This window comes from Mastigoproctus giganteus, chromosome 4 (genome assembly GCF_048544385.1).
Source record: "Mastigoproctus giganteus isolate SK-2022 chromosome 4, ASM4854438v1, whole genome shotgun sequence".
NCBI lineage: Eukaryota > Metazoa > Arthropoda > Arachnida > Uropygi > Thelyphonidae > Mastigoproctus > Mastigoproctus giganteus.
The window spans coordinates 196,626,558-196,644,806 of NC_143578.1; the positions used below are offsets into that span (position 1 = coordinate 196,626,558).

At 36.6% G+C, this 18,249-nt stretch overlaps 1 protein-coding gene across 2 annotated transcripts in view; it reads left to right on the forward strand.

Annotated features, from left to right (window-relative positions):
* The window catches only part of LOC150087307 (uncharacterized), a 373,218-nt gene that overhangs the window by 234,107 nt on the left and 120,862 nt on the right, over window positions 1-18,249 (forward strand). For both annotated transcript variants that reach the window (XM_090371972.1, XM_090371971.1), the window contains exon 3: window positions 10,889-11,084. In XM_090371972.1, the coding sequence (XP_090228098.1) occupies window positions 10,889-11,084 (196 nt within the window). The remainder of the gene's footprint in view (window positions 1-10,888; window positions 11,085-18,249) is intronic.

Here is an 18,249-nt window from a genome sequence, read left to right on the forward strand (position 1 = left end):
ATTTTATCTGTATGGAAGGTGTTGATATTACATGAAGGGTAATACCAATGGAAGTCATCTCCTCCCACTTCCCAAATAATTTATAACAATTTGATAATTTATTTATATTTATTAATGAAAGTTCTATTGACTTAAAATTGTAGCCATTGTTTTTTAAGTGATCACCATTCTGCCTTCTTCTCCTATTACTTTTTATTGATCTTTGACATACACACACACTTCAAATTACGATGCATATTTGAGGGTTTCGTGTCAAACAACGTTAACTACAAAATCATTTTGTAGTAAACGTTTTTATAATTAACCAAGAAAAGGGCATTTGACATTTTCTTGGTTTACTGGAAATTTGCTTATAGCCCAAGCTAACTTGTAAAGTACTAGAGAGCTACAGTTCTATGGCATGATATGCATTATTTGTATAAAGTAAAACTAAAGTTGTCTCAAAACAAAAATGCAGTTTTGTAGTTAACATTGTGTGACACTAAACCCTCGATATATAAGGCATTTTCAACATGGGGATGATAAAGTTCATATAGATGTAGGTCTGGAAACATTTCCTGTTTGAGTTATTGTCCATTTTTGTATTTATGTAAAGTGGAGGTAAGAACCCTTGTTAGTAAGATCATAGGTAATTTGAATTATTTGCTTATCTGATATCATTGTGTGTGCATTCCAGTTTTGGAACAAATGCATCTACTCCTTCTGAGTGAGGCAGCTATTTTTAAAATGAAGCTTCATTTCTTTTGTTTATTAATTATCATGAAGTTACCCATATGCAAATCAGTATTCCTCTTTTTTTTTTTTTTTTTTTTTTGTTTACCTTGATCATGAATTGGTACTATAGTACTATTAAAGACCATTCCTTTGTCCATAAATGAAATTTATGGACAAAGGAATGGGAGTGGCCGTGAAGATTAGTGCCTCTACTGGCAAACTTTTTTTGCAATAAAGATGTCCAACCATTTGAGAGACGGGATGCTTTTCGCCTATTATAGGGAAAAACCAGAACTGCCAAATACCTGCTTTAGAGGAACAGGTGGAGAACATGATTGAGGAGGGGCCTGGAACTAGCACAAGACATGTAGTAGCAGTGTTAGATATTGCACATTCAACTGTATGGAAATTATTCTGGAGCAGCAACTTTATCCATACCACATGAAGAAAGTGCAGGCCCTCTGGCAAGATGATTTTCATTTGTGAGCCCTGCTTTGTTAATGTCTTCTGCAGCAGTATACTGGAACTTCTTTTTTTCCATTGCCAATTTGGCACACTATGGCCATAGTTGCCGATGCACCTAATAATTCCCTAAACAAACAAACAAACAAACAATCCACTGCCAATTTTTCATAGCTGAATTACAATTCACAAAAATTTCCTGCTACATACTGTCACAATTATAGGCATTTTTTGGAGGAAAAGAAGGAGCTGCCTGTATTGCAAGTAGAAGTTTCAATTGGACACACCTCCATCAAATGTGGTTCATGCATGTTGAGGCCACAGCACATTTTTGCCTTGCTGCTCAAAAATCTCTCTAAGTATTGCAGAGTTATTTGGTTTTTAGGAGCGTTAGCAACTAAACCATATTGCTCCGGGGATATGCGGTAGTCATTCCCTGACCTTTCCGCATCCTTCGTATTTGGTGGTCACGGGCTCAAACCCCAGTCTAATCAAGAAGCATGTGCTATGCACTGCTGCTCCTGCCCACCTGGCTACGGAGGCGCCTCCCTGTATTGCAGACAGTGGATTGGTAGAGGTGAACTGATGGTATGGCCTGCTCGCTCTATTGATTTAAATCCACTGGATTTCTTCTTGCAGAAACTGCTATATGCCTTTTTTTTTTTTTTTTTGTTACTCCAGTTCTTAATGAACAAGTTCAAAAATGGACCATGGATGGTTAAACAATTTGGTGACAAATTTACATGTTTAAAAATTAGTTTTCAAGGCCATTTTGAACATTTGTTCTAACACTGGCATAAAGGAACGTTCTCATTGGTCAGTTACAGATTGTGTGCACGTGCACACATGCGTGTGTATTGAATTATTTAATAAAAAAAATATATATTGCATGTCCTCCATGACAGAAGGTTTTGCCACTTTTCACTAATTTTGGGGAGGTCTGGGTTCAAGTCTCATTGTATGGAGGAATTTCTAAAGGATTTTTCGAACAGGGCTGTAGTCAGCCAATAATCTCAGGGAGAGGGAGTGCTCCCCTTCTCCAATTATTATATATTTTTCAGCCTGCATAATATTGAAATCAGCCTATGAACATACATTTATATCGGCATAATACACATAGTGCAATATAGTCCAAGTTGCCGACGTGCCTAACTACAACAACAATAAAAAAATAAATAAATAAAACAAACTTGACAGATAAGCATTATTACGTTCACTTGGAAGAGAAATGTTTCCGGAACAATGTTTCTGTGAATTTTTTCATTCCATTTTTTCATTTGTTCATGAGATACTTGTAGTTATGAATAAATTATATATTTAGTCAATTGACTTACTATCGCCCTCAAAAACTACTTCAGTGGGTCATGGAAGCCATTCTAAGTTTTAGTATAATGCTGGTACTTTTCTCCTTTAAAGCAATTATAATTTATGCTTTCTTGCTGATGTGGAGTTCTGTCGTGAAGGAAAGTGTATGGACCGTGTCAGTAACATTGACACAAATGTAAGGTGCACAAAATTGACCAAACATTAATGTAAGAAGCAGCATTCATAGTTCTTTGCACTGCAACTAGTGAATTTTGTTACTAAAAGAAACATCTTCAGATTATTACACCTCCTCCTTCTCCTCCCAATTCTGAAGTTGGGCTAAGTTCTGCAGCTATCCTTCTTACATTCTTAAACACTTTCATCAGACTGGTAATGCTGTGTGATTTGATGGATCCACAGACTTAATTTCCATTGATCCATACTGAAGTGTGGATCAATGGACAGGTGTCTTCAGGTGTCTTGTTAAATGTTGTTGATGGAGGCAACACATCCTACCCAAGATCGATCCTGCTGGGGAGAAGCTTCCCAAAGGCATTGCACAAGATTCATCAACCAATGGTGATGGGAAGCACATAATGTGTGCCTTCTGCCCATTAAGGTTGGCTGAAGGATGGCCACCACTTACTGTGAATGCTGCAAGAAGCCACTATGAGGATAGCATCGGGTAAAACCCGATGCTATCACCATGCTAATGTGATGTAAAATAAATTCAAATAAGTACACGTTTGTTATCTTTAAATTTCTTTGTAAATAAACTTTATTCCTCAAATTGGGTTTTTTTTTTTGACAGAGTCATAAATTTTATGAGTGTAATATTCCATATTCATTTATTAATGGCATTCTACTTTTTTTTGTTAATTACAACAAAATGGAAAATTCAATTGGGGAAATTGGCCGCACCTGAAATGCAATGCATACTTTAGGGTCCGATGCATAAGCTGCATTTTGCGATTGTTACAGTGGTTACAATTGTTGCTGATTTGTTGTTTTGAGTATACATATATAAAAAAAAAAAAAATATATATATATATATATATTTTTTTTTTTTTTTTTTATTAAATAAATGTACGCTGTCCATTCAAAACATTATGACCCCCCCCCATGTTTAAGCAGTCAGTCGTTCCTTCCTGCCTGGTAGCACGTTGTGGTGAGAACCAGTAAATGTGATACTGCAAGTTCGTGGCATGTGGTCCACACAAAGTATTTGATCAATGAGAGCGAGGGATGTGATCTTATGGACTTCAAAAATGAGATGACTGTTAAGTACCTGTCGAAGGGTGGTAGTGTTATGGAAAAGCAAATCTTGTGGCCTGTTTGTGGAGTGCTGTATTTAAGTTGTTCTAAGAGTGGACAGAGCAGCAATCATTAGGCGAATATGTAGATACCTACATCTCATCAGTGGTCATGGTGTGAGCTGATAGATGGAAAACAGTGGAATGGCTGACAATGGACTTTAACTGGGGAATGACTAGCAGTGTTTCCAAGACCATAATTCAGTGAACCCTCCTCCATATGGTCATTCCAGAATAGGTGCAACTCTCTCTGTGTATGCCTCAAGGTACCCATTCTTATGATGCCAAGATGCAAGTTTGCATCTGAATAGCATTATTGGACTATTGTACTTCCCATATTCAAATTCTGCAGCCCTTATATCTGAGTGACACCATATCTCTGATATCTCAACAATGTCTGCATTTGATGACTTGACCAGCACTTCACATTAAACAGATTTATTTGTTATGCTACTACCTGTTCTTGCTCTTAGTTACCCTAACACAGCCCATGTATTTCCTCATTCCTAACTCACAGCACAGAATGCAAGGTACCAGTTCCTGGTACCTTGCATTCTGTGCTGCTGCGTGTTCCAGTAGAAGCAGTGCATGAATGACTTTCAATTTTGTCTGTGGCTACTTTTAATCTATTAGTCTGTCTCTCTTCCCTCCCATCCCTCCCATCTCCTGAATATGTCATGAATAGTCAAGCTAATAGAACAAATTTTTCTGTGAAAAGGTTTAAACATCCTAAACACCACTCATTCATTTCAGTTTTAAAATCCACCTAACACTGCCTTGACAGCTTCAGCCAATATTTTTGCAGTCTCCTGTTAAGAAGGATAAACCATGATGGGAAAAATTCTACCCCATGAGTTTTGTACAATCTCTCCAGGGCTGAATTGATTGACAAGGCTTTGTCAGAACTTCAAAGTAGTATGTTTGATTGACCGACTGATTTGGTGGGACTTTTCCGGCCAAATTCCTGTAATATTGAAGAAAACAAGAAGCATGGTTTTTATTTTCGATTTTGACATTCTTCCTTTTTTTGGTCTAGTGGATTTTTTTTTTTTTTTTTTTTGCCTCCTTCCATTGCATTGACTGTTTTTTAGTTTCTGGGTCGTAATGGAACAACCAACTTTCATCGAAAGTAATTACAGTACTCAGAAAGTTCAGATCTTCAGTTTGAAAAAAACTGGTGGTTTGATGCTCTATCAAGACAATGCTCCTTGTTCACCTTAACCAGTTTCTATCCAACAAATCTGTGTGAGAACATGTACCATACTTGCTAGATCTAACCTCGTGTGACTTTTTTTTTCCTCTATCCTAAACTGAAAAGTGTACTTAAGGGACAATTATTTTGAAGGAGGTAACTTGTAAGGTAAATATAATTATACAGAATAGAATGTTGAAAATCTTAGCACGAGCCAGATTTCAGAAAATTCCTTTTTTTTTTTTTAAGTGCTGCACGTAGCCAAGTATCCAAAGGCAAATCCTCATCTTACAGGTTTGAGAAAGAGGTAGATTTTTGTAATTTATGTCATGTATTTCAATATGCACTTAGAATACACTGAATATTTAAAAACCAAAGACAAAACATAAGTAAATAAACATGAAATATTATAAAAATCATAATATGTGCTCCTTGCCTATGCCACTAGATCTTCACACCCTATCATGGCCTAAATGTAAAACAATAAAATACAGTAGAACCTGGATAAGAAATTTCTGCATAAGAAGTTTCCCCTGTACTTTCTTAATTGTCAATTTCAACTCTATATTGTAATATATTATTTCCCCATGTTTCACAGGTAAAAATATTTTATATAAATTTTAATATAAATATTTTGATATGATGGAAGTGACATATTGCAATTATTTTAATCGATATCCATAATTGGATACGCCAGCCACATTAAGCATCAAGTTCTGATTGTTGTGATCAGTTCTGAATTACTTAGTGGATTGTTGCACTATCTTATTGTAATTGTGATCTTTTAAGGTATGTTGAAACTACAAAGGAGTTTATTCTTCCAACTTGGTAATGAATTTAATGAATAGAATGTTAAGCAATTAGAAATCCTCAGTTTAAAATGTTTCCCATAGGCAGAGTAAAATATTTATAAATTCTGATAAAAATGATCTTTAACTTATGTATATGTATCTTTTCATTTTTATTTGTGTAGTTAATATTTGATACCCTTAGGTCATTTTCCCGTAAGAACTTCTAAACCTCCACTCCCTTGGAAAACTTCTTAGCCGGGTGCTATTGTATAAAACGTTAAAATCCAAAGTTTATAACTAAATTTTTAAAACTAACGTGGTCAAATTTGAAGAGAGAACACTGCATACTTATCAATTTATATGTTTTGTTTATAATGTAGCTATCTAGACCCAAAATACAGTATTATACAAGGAGATGCCTGTTTTAATGTGCTTTCAAAGGTTTTAAATTGTGTTTTAAAAGGTTTTTAGCTTGTAAAGTATTTATTTAAGATATCATAATAGCTCCGTATTATTTGATGTGGGCTTCAGATTTTCTGGTACCACCCAATGGACATAACCATAAAAACTAATTCATAACATGTACCAACGTGTGTTGGTCAGCTGATAATTGGACATGTCTTCATTTGCTGTGTGAAAATTGGTTCTAGAATTTGCACCTTTTAGTGACTTTTTTGAACAATTGGACTCTACTGACTTAATATTTAATAAATTCATTAAATATAAGTTAGGTCTCATGAATACAAAACCTTGGAATTTTCTTGTAGGCCTTCTTATTTTTCACGATCAAGATTAGTACATCATTTCACTATACTACTGTTTCAAGCAGTTGTGTAAATATTAATTTAGGCCACAAAAATAGTCAATGTTTGTATTACAAAACTGATACTCCAATGACGGTGCTGTAATTTCGCCTGTACAGAAACTGAGTGAGCCCCTGGGGGGTCACCAGATGTGACCCCAGGGGCTCACATCTGGTGAGTACGGGCTTGGCACACCCAAGGTCCTGAGCTGGATATCACCATTCTTCTCTTTCTTGGTGATTCCCTTTCTACTCCTGATTCTTTCTCTCTCTGTTAGGGTAACTCAGAAATTTTTTTTTTTGGCTGGTGCAGCAAAAGCCTCAGGCTTCCTTGCACCATATGGCTAATGATAATAATAATAATGATGATGATATCCAGCTCAGAACCGTGGGTGTGCCTAGCTCATACTCACCAGTTACTTATTCTCAGTGGATACCAATGATCCACTACAAAGGAGTTAATTTCGCCTGTACAGAAACTGAGTGAGTAGTGTGTTCAAGCAAAAATGGCAGGATAGGCAACTAGGGGCAAAATTTTTAAAAGTGTACTTTTAAAAAAGTACCAGTTTTTTGATAATTCTGGATTTTGGAATGCCAGATTTATGAGGTTCTACTGCATAAAGATGATGTCTTGTCACTAAAATGCTCATTAGTTTTAATGAGATAAAAAGTTTATTAACTGTACTTAAATTTTTCAGAAAAATGTTGGTGACATAAAATAGAAAGATGAAACATTTAATCTCTGCCAGATTTAAGGTTGAAAAGGCATTAATTGCATAAATTAAGCCAATATTTGCAAAAAAAATGCTTTGAAATTAATGTATTACAATGAAAAAATATTCTATTAATTTTTCCTGTATATGTGACAGATATAAATGTGAAGTAGTAACATAATCATCCGAATACATTTTTCCAAGGTTCTTGTGATATTCACTACATAAACATTCTGCATGGCTGAAATAGAAATAAAATAGCAATATATCACTTTCTGTGCTTATTTTTACCACCATAATTTTATTTTTCTTAAGAACAGCTTTCTTTCCAAGATCTTTCCAATCCAATTTCCAAGACCTTGCCACTGCGAATAAATCTTATTGTGGATTAGTTACCTGTAGTCTGTATAGGGGACTGACCGGCCAACATTATTCATGAAGGTTGCTACCCCACAGGGTGTTATGTCCATTAAAATCTCCAAGAAGTAAGAAAGGGGGGGGGGGGTAACTGCTTTATAAGATCACTAAGGTCTTTTTGGGTATGCCAGTCCCAGTGGCAAATAAATAGAGCAGATTGTTAACAAAAATCCCACTGTAAGGCAGCCTCTATGCTTGGATGTAAGTAGCAAAGGCTGAAATGGGTCTGATTGCCCACAACGATAGTGACTTCTCCACGAGCAGGACCATCCACAATTCTATCCTTACGAAAAATTGTGATGTTATACATGGTGGGGTCATCATTTGTCTTTAGATAAGTCTCTGTAAGGCATTCCTGCAAAAGCATGCTGCTTCATGCTTTTGCAGGAATGCCTTGATGTCTTCTGCATTTTGCTGGAATCCACAACAATTCTTCCATAGGAACTTAGCCCATAGTGTGCTTGGTGGATCAGCTTGTTAGTCAGCTTCCAAAGTGTTTGAAGGCATAGTTTTTTTTTTTAAGTCTCGAATTTATCTTTTTTTGGGAAGTATGGATGCTGTCCTATGTCCAGTTCTTCCTTTGCAAAGAGTTCCAAGACTGAATCATCACACACCTCCTTGTTTTCAACGTCCATTTTTTCTTGCATTGGCATGGGAAGTCCAGTTTTCTGTACTGTTAATTTAGTATTCAATTTTGGGAGTGCTGGGGCAGAAGGAGGTAGTGAAATTGGAATGGCAGCTGACTGATTTTTCTGTGTTAGTTTTTCTGAGTTCAGTAAATAATGGGCAATGGGCATAAATAACTCTTTAGGTGGCATGGTCATTTCCATTTGAGTCCCAAATGAACATTTCTTGGCAACCTTTTCAGCATATGTTGTCTTATTGTTGTTTACCAGTTTAACTGCTTTACTGGTCACCTGGTGTGAGATGTTTAGCTCTGCCTTTAGTTGTCGTATTTTCTTTTCCTCCTTCCTCCTCTTGCATGCTCGAGAGTAGGCAGGGTGCTTGCCTTGACCGTTAATGCAGGTGGGTTTTGCCACTTTATATGATGTAATCTTGTGGTCTTTTTGCACTGCATTTTGCACATGCTAGGGCACCATGGCAAGCCATTTGTGAATGTCCATATTTCTGGCACTTGAAGCACCTTAATGGGTTTGGAACATGAATATATTGTGCATCTATATAACTAGCTTTAACCTCATTAGAAGACATTGGTGTATTAAAATTAAGGATGATGTTTCTAGTCTGGACTAGATTCCCATCCCTACGTATTGCAGCTGTCACTCCTTGGGCTTTTAGCTCTGAACAGATTTCCTCCTTGGGCACTTCGAGAAGGTTCCATTCCAAGATTATGCCTTGGGATGAGTTCAGTGTCTTGTGAGGTGTTACTACAAGTGGTATTCCCTCAATAGATATTTCTTGAAGCTGTTCTGAGTCCTGCTATTTCTTCCAAATCCTTCTGGATGAAGAAGGGTGACATTTTTCCTATTGGTGGAATTTTTACTGGTGGAATGTACAATCAAGTATTGAGGAGTTTAACCTGATGTATCTTCAGTTCCAGGTCTTTTAGCTGAGATAACATTTTCCGTGTCAGTGGTATAATTTTCTGGTTGGGACCTTGTTAGGGTCTCAGAAGAAAAATTTATAGACTATCAGAATCAGGATTTTTATGTTTGTTCTGTGGCCCAATCTTACCACCCACCATGGAGCCCAATTAGGGCACCCACTACCTGGCAAGCAATAAATGTGCCCGGGAGTGGGATGTCGGGGCTACCAGACACTATATCTACACCTCTACCAGCCTGAATCCTCTCTCTCTCTCTCTCTCTAGAACCATGAGAGTAAGGGCATGGCACTGACATGGTTGACTCTTGCAAGCAAATGCACTAGCCAGCTGATCCTGGCCGAGCCATCCAGGATCATCTGTCTTGTCAAAGCAGGAGCCAAAGTGATGTGTTGAAGCTGGGACCCTGAATCACCAGATCCCCCTTTCTGAATTTGCATGGATCGCAGCGCACAGCAAACATGCCAGATTCCCATTTTGTTAGCCTAGAACCTAGGCTGTGGGCATTGGATCCCGGTGATGCTAATCTGGAGGACCAGCAGTGCCAATGGGAGATCCCCCTCACTGCATACAGGTGCCCACATTGAGGAGCTTGCAAATTTATGCCTTCTAAATTCATTGGGGAAAAAAAAATCACCATGGACCAGTGAATAGTATTCTGGCTGATATCATACATAGTCCCCACAACTTGTCCAAATGTGTCAGCCCCCCCCTTCCCCATAGAATTTTAAAATATCACATTGTGGTTCTTTTTTTTTTTCTTCCCTCCTCAAAGCATCAGTTCTACTGTCATGATACATGCTACCTATCAGAATAACATTTTGGCCTTTTTTGGTAATACAGGATACTTTACTCACACTACCCTAGAATGCAGATGCACTGGGGTTAGCTAATTTATTGGTTGTGGCAGCAAATTGTACCGGAATTTCTCTTATTTGTGATAATTCTCATATAGGTGAATGGCAAACTTTAAGAACCTTTTGGTAGTGAAAAACATGTCATTGTGATGAAAAGCCCAGGGGCTCACATCTGGTGAGTATGGGCTTGGCACATACAGGGTCCTGAGCTGGATATCATCATTCTTCTCTTTCTTGGTGATTCCCTTGTCTCTCTCTCTCTCTCTCTCTCTCTCTCTCTCTCTCTCTCTCTCTCTCTCTCTCTCTCTCTCTCTCTCTCTCTCTCTCTCTCTCTCTCTCTCTCTCGGGGTAATTCAGAAATTTTTTTTTTTTTGGCTGGTGTAGCATAAGCCTCAGGCTTTCTTGCCCCATATGGCTAGTAATAATAATAATAAAGCAGTGTTTCACTAAACAATGAACTTTTCTGGACACAGAAAGTTTGGAATAATGTGAACAATAACGTCTACATTACTTCATTCATCGATACTGTCTCAGGGCCACTCGTCTTTCTCAAAGCAAAAGAACAGTATAAGTGGATCCAAGAATAAGGCACCAGCTACTAATTTCCAACCAGTGAGTCACAAGAATTAAATATTTTTCTGCTGGTCCTGTCAGTGAAAAGGATGCTACTGTTGGGCTAAAATAAGTTTCTTTGTACATTTTTTATTTTTTTTAAGTTGTTTACTCTAAAAATAATTTATTACACCATTATTTTCTAGGTAGATTGTTTAGAAAGAGACAGCCGTGATAGCAATGGCATTGCAAAAATCAACAGTAATAACAGTAGTGGAAACTCTAGCCCAGCACATCTTCAGTCTAGCCTAATTAAGAGTTTGTGCCTACCTTTTACTAATAGTGGATATATACCAGTTTTTACTGATAGACCTCCTCCCTATGCACATAATTCACCTTATGGTAAGTCATTGTCATTTTTTAGTACTCTTCAGGATATTTTATTTCAAACATTCTTATTACTTTGTGTACAATACTTAAACAGCAATGAAACATAAAAAAAATTTATTCAGTGTATGCAACAGAGATAAAGAACTATTTTCACTTATTACACATAATATATTAATGTGGAAAGAACCTCAATCAATATAAAATATTGTATAAACAGCAGAATACCATATATGGCAAAGGTTTAATGTAAAAAGCTGAGTATCTCTATATGGTTTCAGAGGCAAATTTATTTTTAGTAATATGAGTTTTTTAATGTAACAGAAACAAGAAAAGCATATAGCATAATTGACTGGCTCATCATAGAAGTGGATTTTAACAACTAGATGAAGACACAAGGTGTATATAGAGAATCTGAGATTGGAAGCTACCACCATCTTATTAGCATTAGCATTAGGCATTAGTAGAGGCATATGATGCAAGAAAGCAAGCTTATGCAGAATCAGCCAAAAAAAAAACCCACTTCCATTTCACCCCTCTGTTCGTTCGAAATACCTGTCCAGCTGAGCCTTAAATTTATTTAGGTTATCAACTTCCACAACAAGGGATGGAAGTCTGTTCCACCAACCAACTACCCGCTGGCTAAAGGCAAATTTCCACATATCTATCCTACATCTGTCTTTCCTCAATCTGAATTTATGTCCTCTCAGGTGATTATTCTGAACAAGAGGAAGAATCCCATCGGCACTGAGCATGCTCAAACCATTCAAAGCTTTATACACCTCTATCAGATAACCTCGCCGGTGCCTAGTCTCCAGACACTGTAATTTGCAAAACTTAAGCCTTTCTTCATAAGAGCAACCCTTTGTTCCATTCACTAATCTTATTGCAATTCTCTGTACTCATTCCAGCAGCTCTACATTCTTCTTGAAATGAGGCCTCCAGACCTGTATACAGTACTCAAGGTGTGGCCTGACCATTGCCTTATACAAGGGAATAATCACCTCCTTATCCCTGCTAGAAAAATTCCTGTATATCATTGACAAGACACCATGAGCTACTCTTTCAGCCTGTCTGCACTGCTCAGAGAACTTCATATCTGCCTGCACAATTACCCCCAGGTCCTTTTCATTCTCTACCCTTGTCAGTGTAGTACCACAGAGTTGATACATTGCTCTGGGGTTGCTGTTTCCCATATGTAGTACTTTACATTTGTCAATGTTAAACTTCATTTGCCACCTCTCAGCCCATCTTCTCAACCTTTCCAGATCCTATTGCAGCAGCATAGTGTTAGTAGTGTCCTTGACAACCCTGCCAACCTTTGTATCGTCTGAAAACTTGGACATTAAGCTTGAGATACCATCACCAATATCATTTAAAAATACAGAAAACAATAATGGACCCAACACTGAACCCTGAGGGACTCCATTATTAACATTAGTCCACGATGAGCAGTGTCCATTTATTACCACTATCTGTCTTCTCCCCCTCAACCACCCCTTTATCCATAGCAGCAATTTGTCTCCAATGCCACACTGCTCCAATTTGTGCAGCAGTCTTCCATGTGCAACAGTATCAAAAGCCTTTCTAAGATCCAAGTATATAATATCAAAGTTATTCCCTGCATCCAGTTCTTTTGTGACTGCATCATAGTATCCAATCAAATTGGTCAGGCAAGATTTCCCCTTAACAAAACCATGCTGTGTCCGAGCTATAACTGAAGTCTTGTCTAGATGATCCTGCAGTGCTTCTTTAACCAGTGCCTCCATTAATTTTCCTGGAACAGAAGTTAAACTCACAGGTCTATAATTACTTGTGTCAGCCTTTGATCCTCCTTTGTGAATTGGAGTCTTATTTGCACATCTCCAGTCTGTGGGTACCTTCCCTGAGTCCAAGAAAGCTCTCATAATTATGGCTAAGGGTTTGCTTACTTCCTTTGCTGCCTCCTTTAATATAACTGGATAGATCCCTTCCACCCCCAGGTGCCTTTCTTGTGTTTATCTTCAACAATTTCTCCTCCACTTTACTCTCAGTTATTACAAGATTCTCTAGCTTACTGCCAGAGTTGAATACACCTCTGGCATTCCCCTCGCTGAACAACTCCTAATGTGTGAATGTCGATGCAAAATATTCATTTAGTTTGTTAGCTACCTGAGCAGGATCATCAACAGTTGAACCATCGATATCAAGTGGACCAAACTGATTCATCCCCTTCCTTCTAGAGTTTACATAAGTAAAGAACTCTTTGCTGTTTTTCTTTGCATCCTTTGCCAAAGATTTCTCATAATCTGCCTTTGCCTGCCTAACCTCCTTTGTAACTTGGTTACAGATTAACTTGTATATATCATAGGCTTCTGTGTCACGTGTTAATTTATATGTATCCCATGCATTTTTCTTCTCTGTGATATGTCTCATTAGTTCATCTGACATCTATTTAGGCCTAAACTTTGAACAATATTTCTTAGATGGTATGTAAAGCCTAGTAGCTTCCAAGATAAGTTCTTTGAATGCGTCCCATTTCGAATTTGCTGTTGGTAACATCTTCAGTTGGTCCCACTGTATAGAATTTAAATACTGTTTCAGACCATCGTAGTCGCCTTTACGAAAACAATAACTCTACCCTTTATCCCTGATGGTAGTTACCTCTTTGAGTAAATCCCACTTCAGCACACTGTGATCACTGCCACCTAGTGGTTCCTTTATCTGCAGATTCTTAATGCATGAAGAATCACTACTGATAATCAAATCAAGAGTATTACTCCCTCTAGTTGTCTCCCAAACATGCTGATGTAGAAAACAATCATCCAATAAATCCCCAAAAGCCTTGCTAGTGTGTGAGTGACCAACCGACAAATTCCAGTCAATATCTGGCAAATTAAAATCCCCCATTATAAGACTCTCTGATGTACTGGCCCACTCTATTTCCCTGTACAGTTTCTTATTATACTCATCAGAGTCATTAGGCCTATAGCACACTCCTACTCTCAATTTTGATCTCCCAATGCTTATGTCACACCAAACTGACTCGACACTGCACTGTCCAGTGATGTCGACTGGCTTCACTTCCTTGGATTTTATGTGTTTCTTAACTAATAGCATAACCCCTCCTCCCTTCTTATCCTGTCTATCCTTTCCGTAGACTTTCCGTACTCCCCAAATTCCAGTTCTGCATTCCTTATATCTGTGTGACACCACGTCTCTGATATCCCAACAATATCTGCCTTTGATGCTTTGAGCAATACCTCAAATTCATCAAATTTATTTACCAAACTCCTAGCTTTGGTGTAAACGCAAGTATACATGCACCTGTTTCTATTCTTAGCTATCCTAACACAACCCATAAAATAGGTAAGGGGAGAAGGTCTATAAACATAGAAAGTCAGAGGCAGTTAGAAAAAAATAATAATAAAATATATATATAAAACTCTGTCAAATAGAACTAACAAATCCCTATTGGATTGTTAAAAAAAAATAGGTAAGAGGATTAAGATGTGTGTAAGGTAGGCTAAAGAAAAATCTTGTTTACTTGTACCGCAATGACTCCCAGCAGTCTCTGAAATATCCTGATCAGGGCTCCCACTCACAAATTTAAAAAAAACTTAGATTGCAACTTAAATAAACCCAAAAAAAAACCTAGTTTTCATCATATAGTATAGCAACACAAATAAGATAAAACTTACCATGCAAAAATATCTTTTATTTAATTGTAATCAGAATTTTCATCCCATTCAGTTCCCTCCACATTTATTTTTTGAAGTTCTTTCATTTTTTTCAAACGTTCTTCGTATCTTTTATGACAAGTTCCGTGTATGACTTCTTTTTCCAATTCTGATTTAGGTTTCCATGTATAGCAATTTTGATTAGATCTATTTATCGCCTGTTTTGCCATTAGTCGATTTTTCACAGTTTCTGGTTTAAGGGAGTTTGTGGCTTTTGTTTTTATATGGTTTACTTGGGAGAATATTCTTTCTATGCTTGCCGAAGAGTGAGGTAAAATAGACTGGTCATAAAGTTAGATAAAATCTCATATTTAGAATTATTAAAGCCATCTTTTACATTACGTAACAGATACCAAAACTCAGGGATGGTTTTGTAAGAGAAATCTAAATCTTGATTTAAACGAAATGATCTCCATTCATCATCTAGAAGATCTAGTTTGTCTTCAGAAACAAGGTGAGGGAACTGCATTGCTAAATGGAAAATTGAGCGTGGCGAATTGGCACAATCATGTATCACTGCTGGGTCAAGAACATTGAGACTGGCGATAATTCCATCATTTAGAGGAAATCTTTTTCTGATTTCCATACAAAGTTCAACAAGAAATTTTAAACAATCATTTTTAAACCTGCTTTCACTGTCACCAAGCGGTGTTGAATTTAATAAGGCCATACAACGGCCTCCCAAATATATTTTATTCAGAGGCTTATGATTTATTGCATTGCTTGGATCAATTTCGACCAGCTTGCACGAAGTAATGACTTCTTTTATGAAAAATCTAAGAATATTTTTATACTCAATTGAAACCATTGAATGAAGTAAGTGCAATCTGAAATGCTCAGATTGAAATTCAATATTCAGGCAGTTTATTTTCTCCAGTACATATCCTAAAAACAACAACATATGCTTAGTTCCTTTGGTGATCATAGTATTGTAAATATTCCCTGCACCATCGATTTTATCAATTTTTGATTGAGACTGAAAATAAAGAACTAACGCATCCCACTGCTCAATAATAATTTTTATTACATTGCCACGGGATAACCAACGTGTTTGTACTAATTTGGGGATTTTATGCTTAGTATCTACAACATCTTGAATCATTTTGAACTCGTTTAATCTTTTACTACTACGGAAAAAATAACAAGAGATATCTTTTATAAATATTTCTAGATATGATGGTAGTACCTTGACTGAATGACTAGCGCATAATGCAAAAGAATGGCAAACACATCCCATTATAAATACTGATGGTACATCCTTTTTTAGCAATGACTGGAACCCACTCTTAGTACCCATCATAGTGGCACATTTATCACTATCAAAGCCAACGAGATTACTTATTTGAATGTTTTTTCCTATGAAAAGATCTTTTACAGCTTGATAAAGCCCTTCTAAAGTACCATTTTCGACACAAGCAGTGTCAAGTAACACATCTACAACATCAAGTTTTTGAATATCAAAATATCTAACAACAACAGCTAGAACTTGCGATAAAGATAAATCTGTACTTTCATCTATTATCATTAAAAAACTTGTTGTTTCTGCATATGTTAGAAATGTATAATTTTTCATGATAGGCTATGCCATATTGTATAAGATAAGAGACTTTAGTCGCCTTCATCTGAACTTGTTTTGCAATATTGCTATCATGAAATGCTTTCTTACATGCTTCTATAAGGTGATCACATTGCGCAAATGGAACATTATGCTCAGAAATGAGTGCAGCAATTGTTAACTCTGCCTTTGCTACTTCTTCATTCTCGTAGGTTTACGTTTTGTGAAGAACGTGTCTAACGTTGAACTTGTCTTAGCAATATTTGCACTTTTTTTTATGTTTAACTGTATTTTTATGCGCTAGTAACATCGATTTATTGGCATTCTTTAATTTCATATCACAACAAATACAGTAAGATGCACCTTTTTCATTACTGTCTTCTTTCAACCAATCCTTTAATTCCAGATCTTCTAACCATTCATTTCTAAAATTTTGAGTATACCACCGTTTACGCAAAACATAAGCCTTTCTTCTTACGAAGAAAGGCTTAAGTTTTGCAAATTACAGTGTCTGGAGACTAGGCACTAGCGAGGTGATCTGATAGAGGTGTATAAAGCCTTGAATGGTTTAAGCATGCTCAATGCTGATGGGATTCTTCCTCTAGCTCAGAGGAATCACCTGAGAGGGCATAAATTCAAATTGAGGAAAGGCAGATGTAGGATAGACGTGCGGAAATTTGCCTTTAGCCAGAGGGTGGTTGGTTGGTGGAACAGACTTCCATCCCTTGTGGTGGAGGTTGATAGCCTAAATAAGTTTAAGGCTCAGCTGGACAGGTATTTTGAACGAACAGAGGGGTGAAGTGGAAGTGGGTTTTTTTTTTTTTTTTGGCTGATGCTGCATAAGCTTGCTTTCTTGCATCAAATGCCTCTATTAATGCTAATGCTAATGCTAATGTTTACTCATCTTTCTCTGTGGGGAACAAGTTTCAGACATTGTGGGCAATTTGTGGGTATGGCTAATTAGCAATTATCTTATTTAAAATGTTCTATAAAATAAAAAATAAATCACTAATCCATTAACATAAAATAGAAATAGTCACTACAATTTAAATTTATTATATCACTGTATGTAGTATACGCATAAATGTAAAAATCACCCCAAATAATGCAATAATACCACGAACGATCACAAAAGACTGTGCAGTAAAGACCGCCTTCCGCCTGCTCAATAGGCTGCGCATACATGTTAGTAGCACGATCATGTATGCTTACATGTATGAACATGTAAGCGTAATTTCATAGTGTAGAACCCTGCGAAAAGTTTGAAATCCTTTTACATTTGTAGTATTTTGTACAAGCACTTGAGATATTACAAATTATGATTAGAATATAAAATTAAGAAAATTGTAAACTGTTATTAAATGTATTAAATTTTATTGTATTTACAAGAAATAAAAATAAATTTTGACTTAAAATTAAAAATTACCGAAAAAACCCAGATAATGAGATATTTTTGTGAAAAAAACCTATCAACCCAGATGACAATCAAAAAACCCAGATCTGGGTGGAAAAACCCAGGAGTGGGAGCCCTGATCCTGATAAATAGATAAAGAATGGCAAAAATTTATGAAAACTAGGGAAAAAATGTGAAATAGATATGTGGGGAGAAGGTTTATAAACATAGAAAGTCAGAAGCAGTTAGAAAAAAAAAAATAATAATAAAATATATATATAAAACTCTGTCAAATAGAACTAACAAATCCCTATTGGATTGTAAAAAAAAAAAATAGGCAAGAGGATTAAGATGTGTGTGAGGCAGGCTAAAGAAAAATCTTGGGTAGATTTTGAAAGGAAGATATGAGAAGTATCAGGAAAGTGTTAAAAACCATGACTAAGGTAATCTAAAATAAGGAAGAACTTAAACAGTAGAGAAGGCTATTTGAGAAGGATGAAGAAATACTTTTTC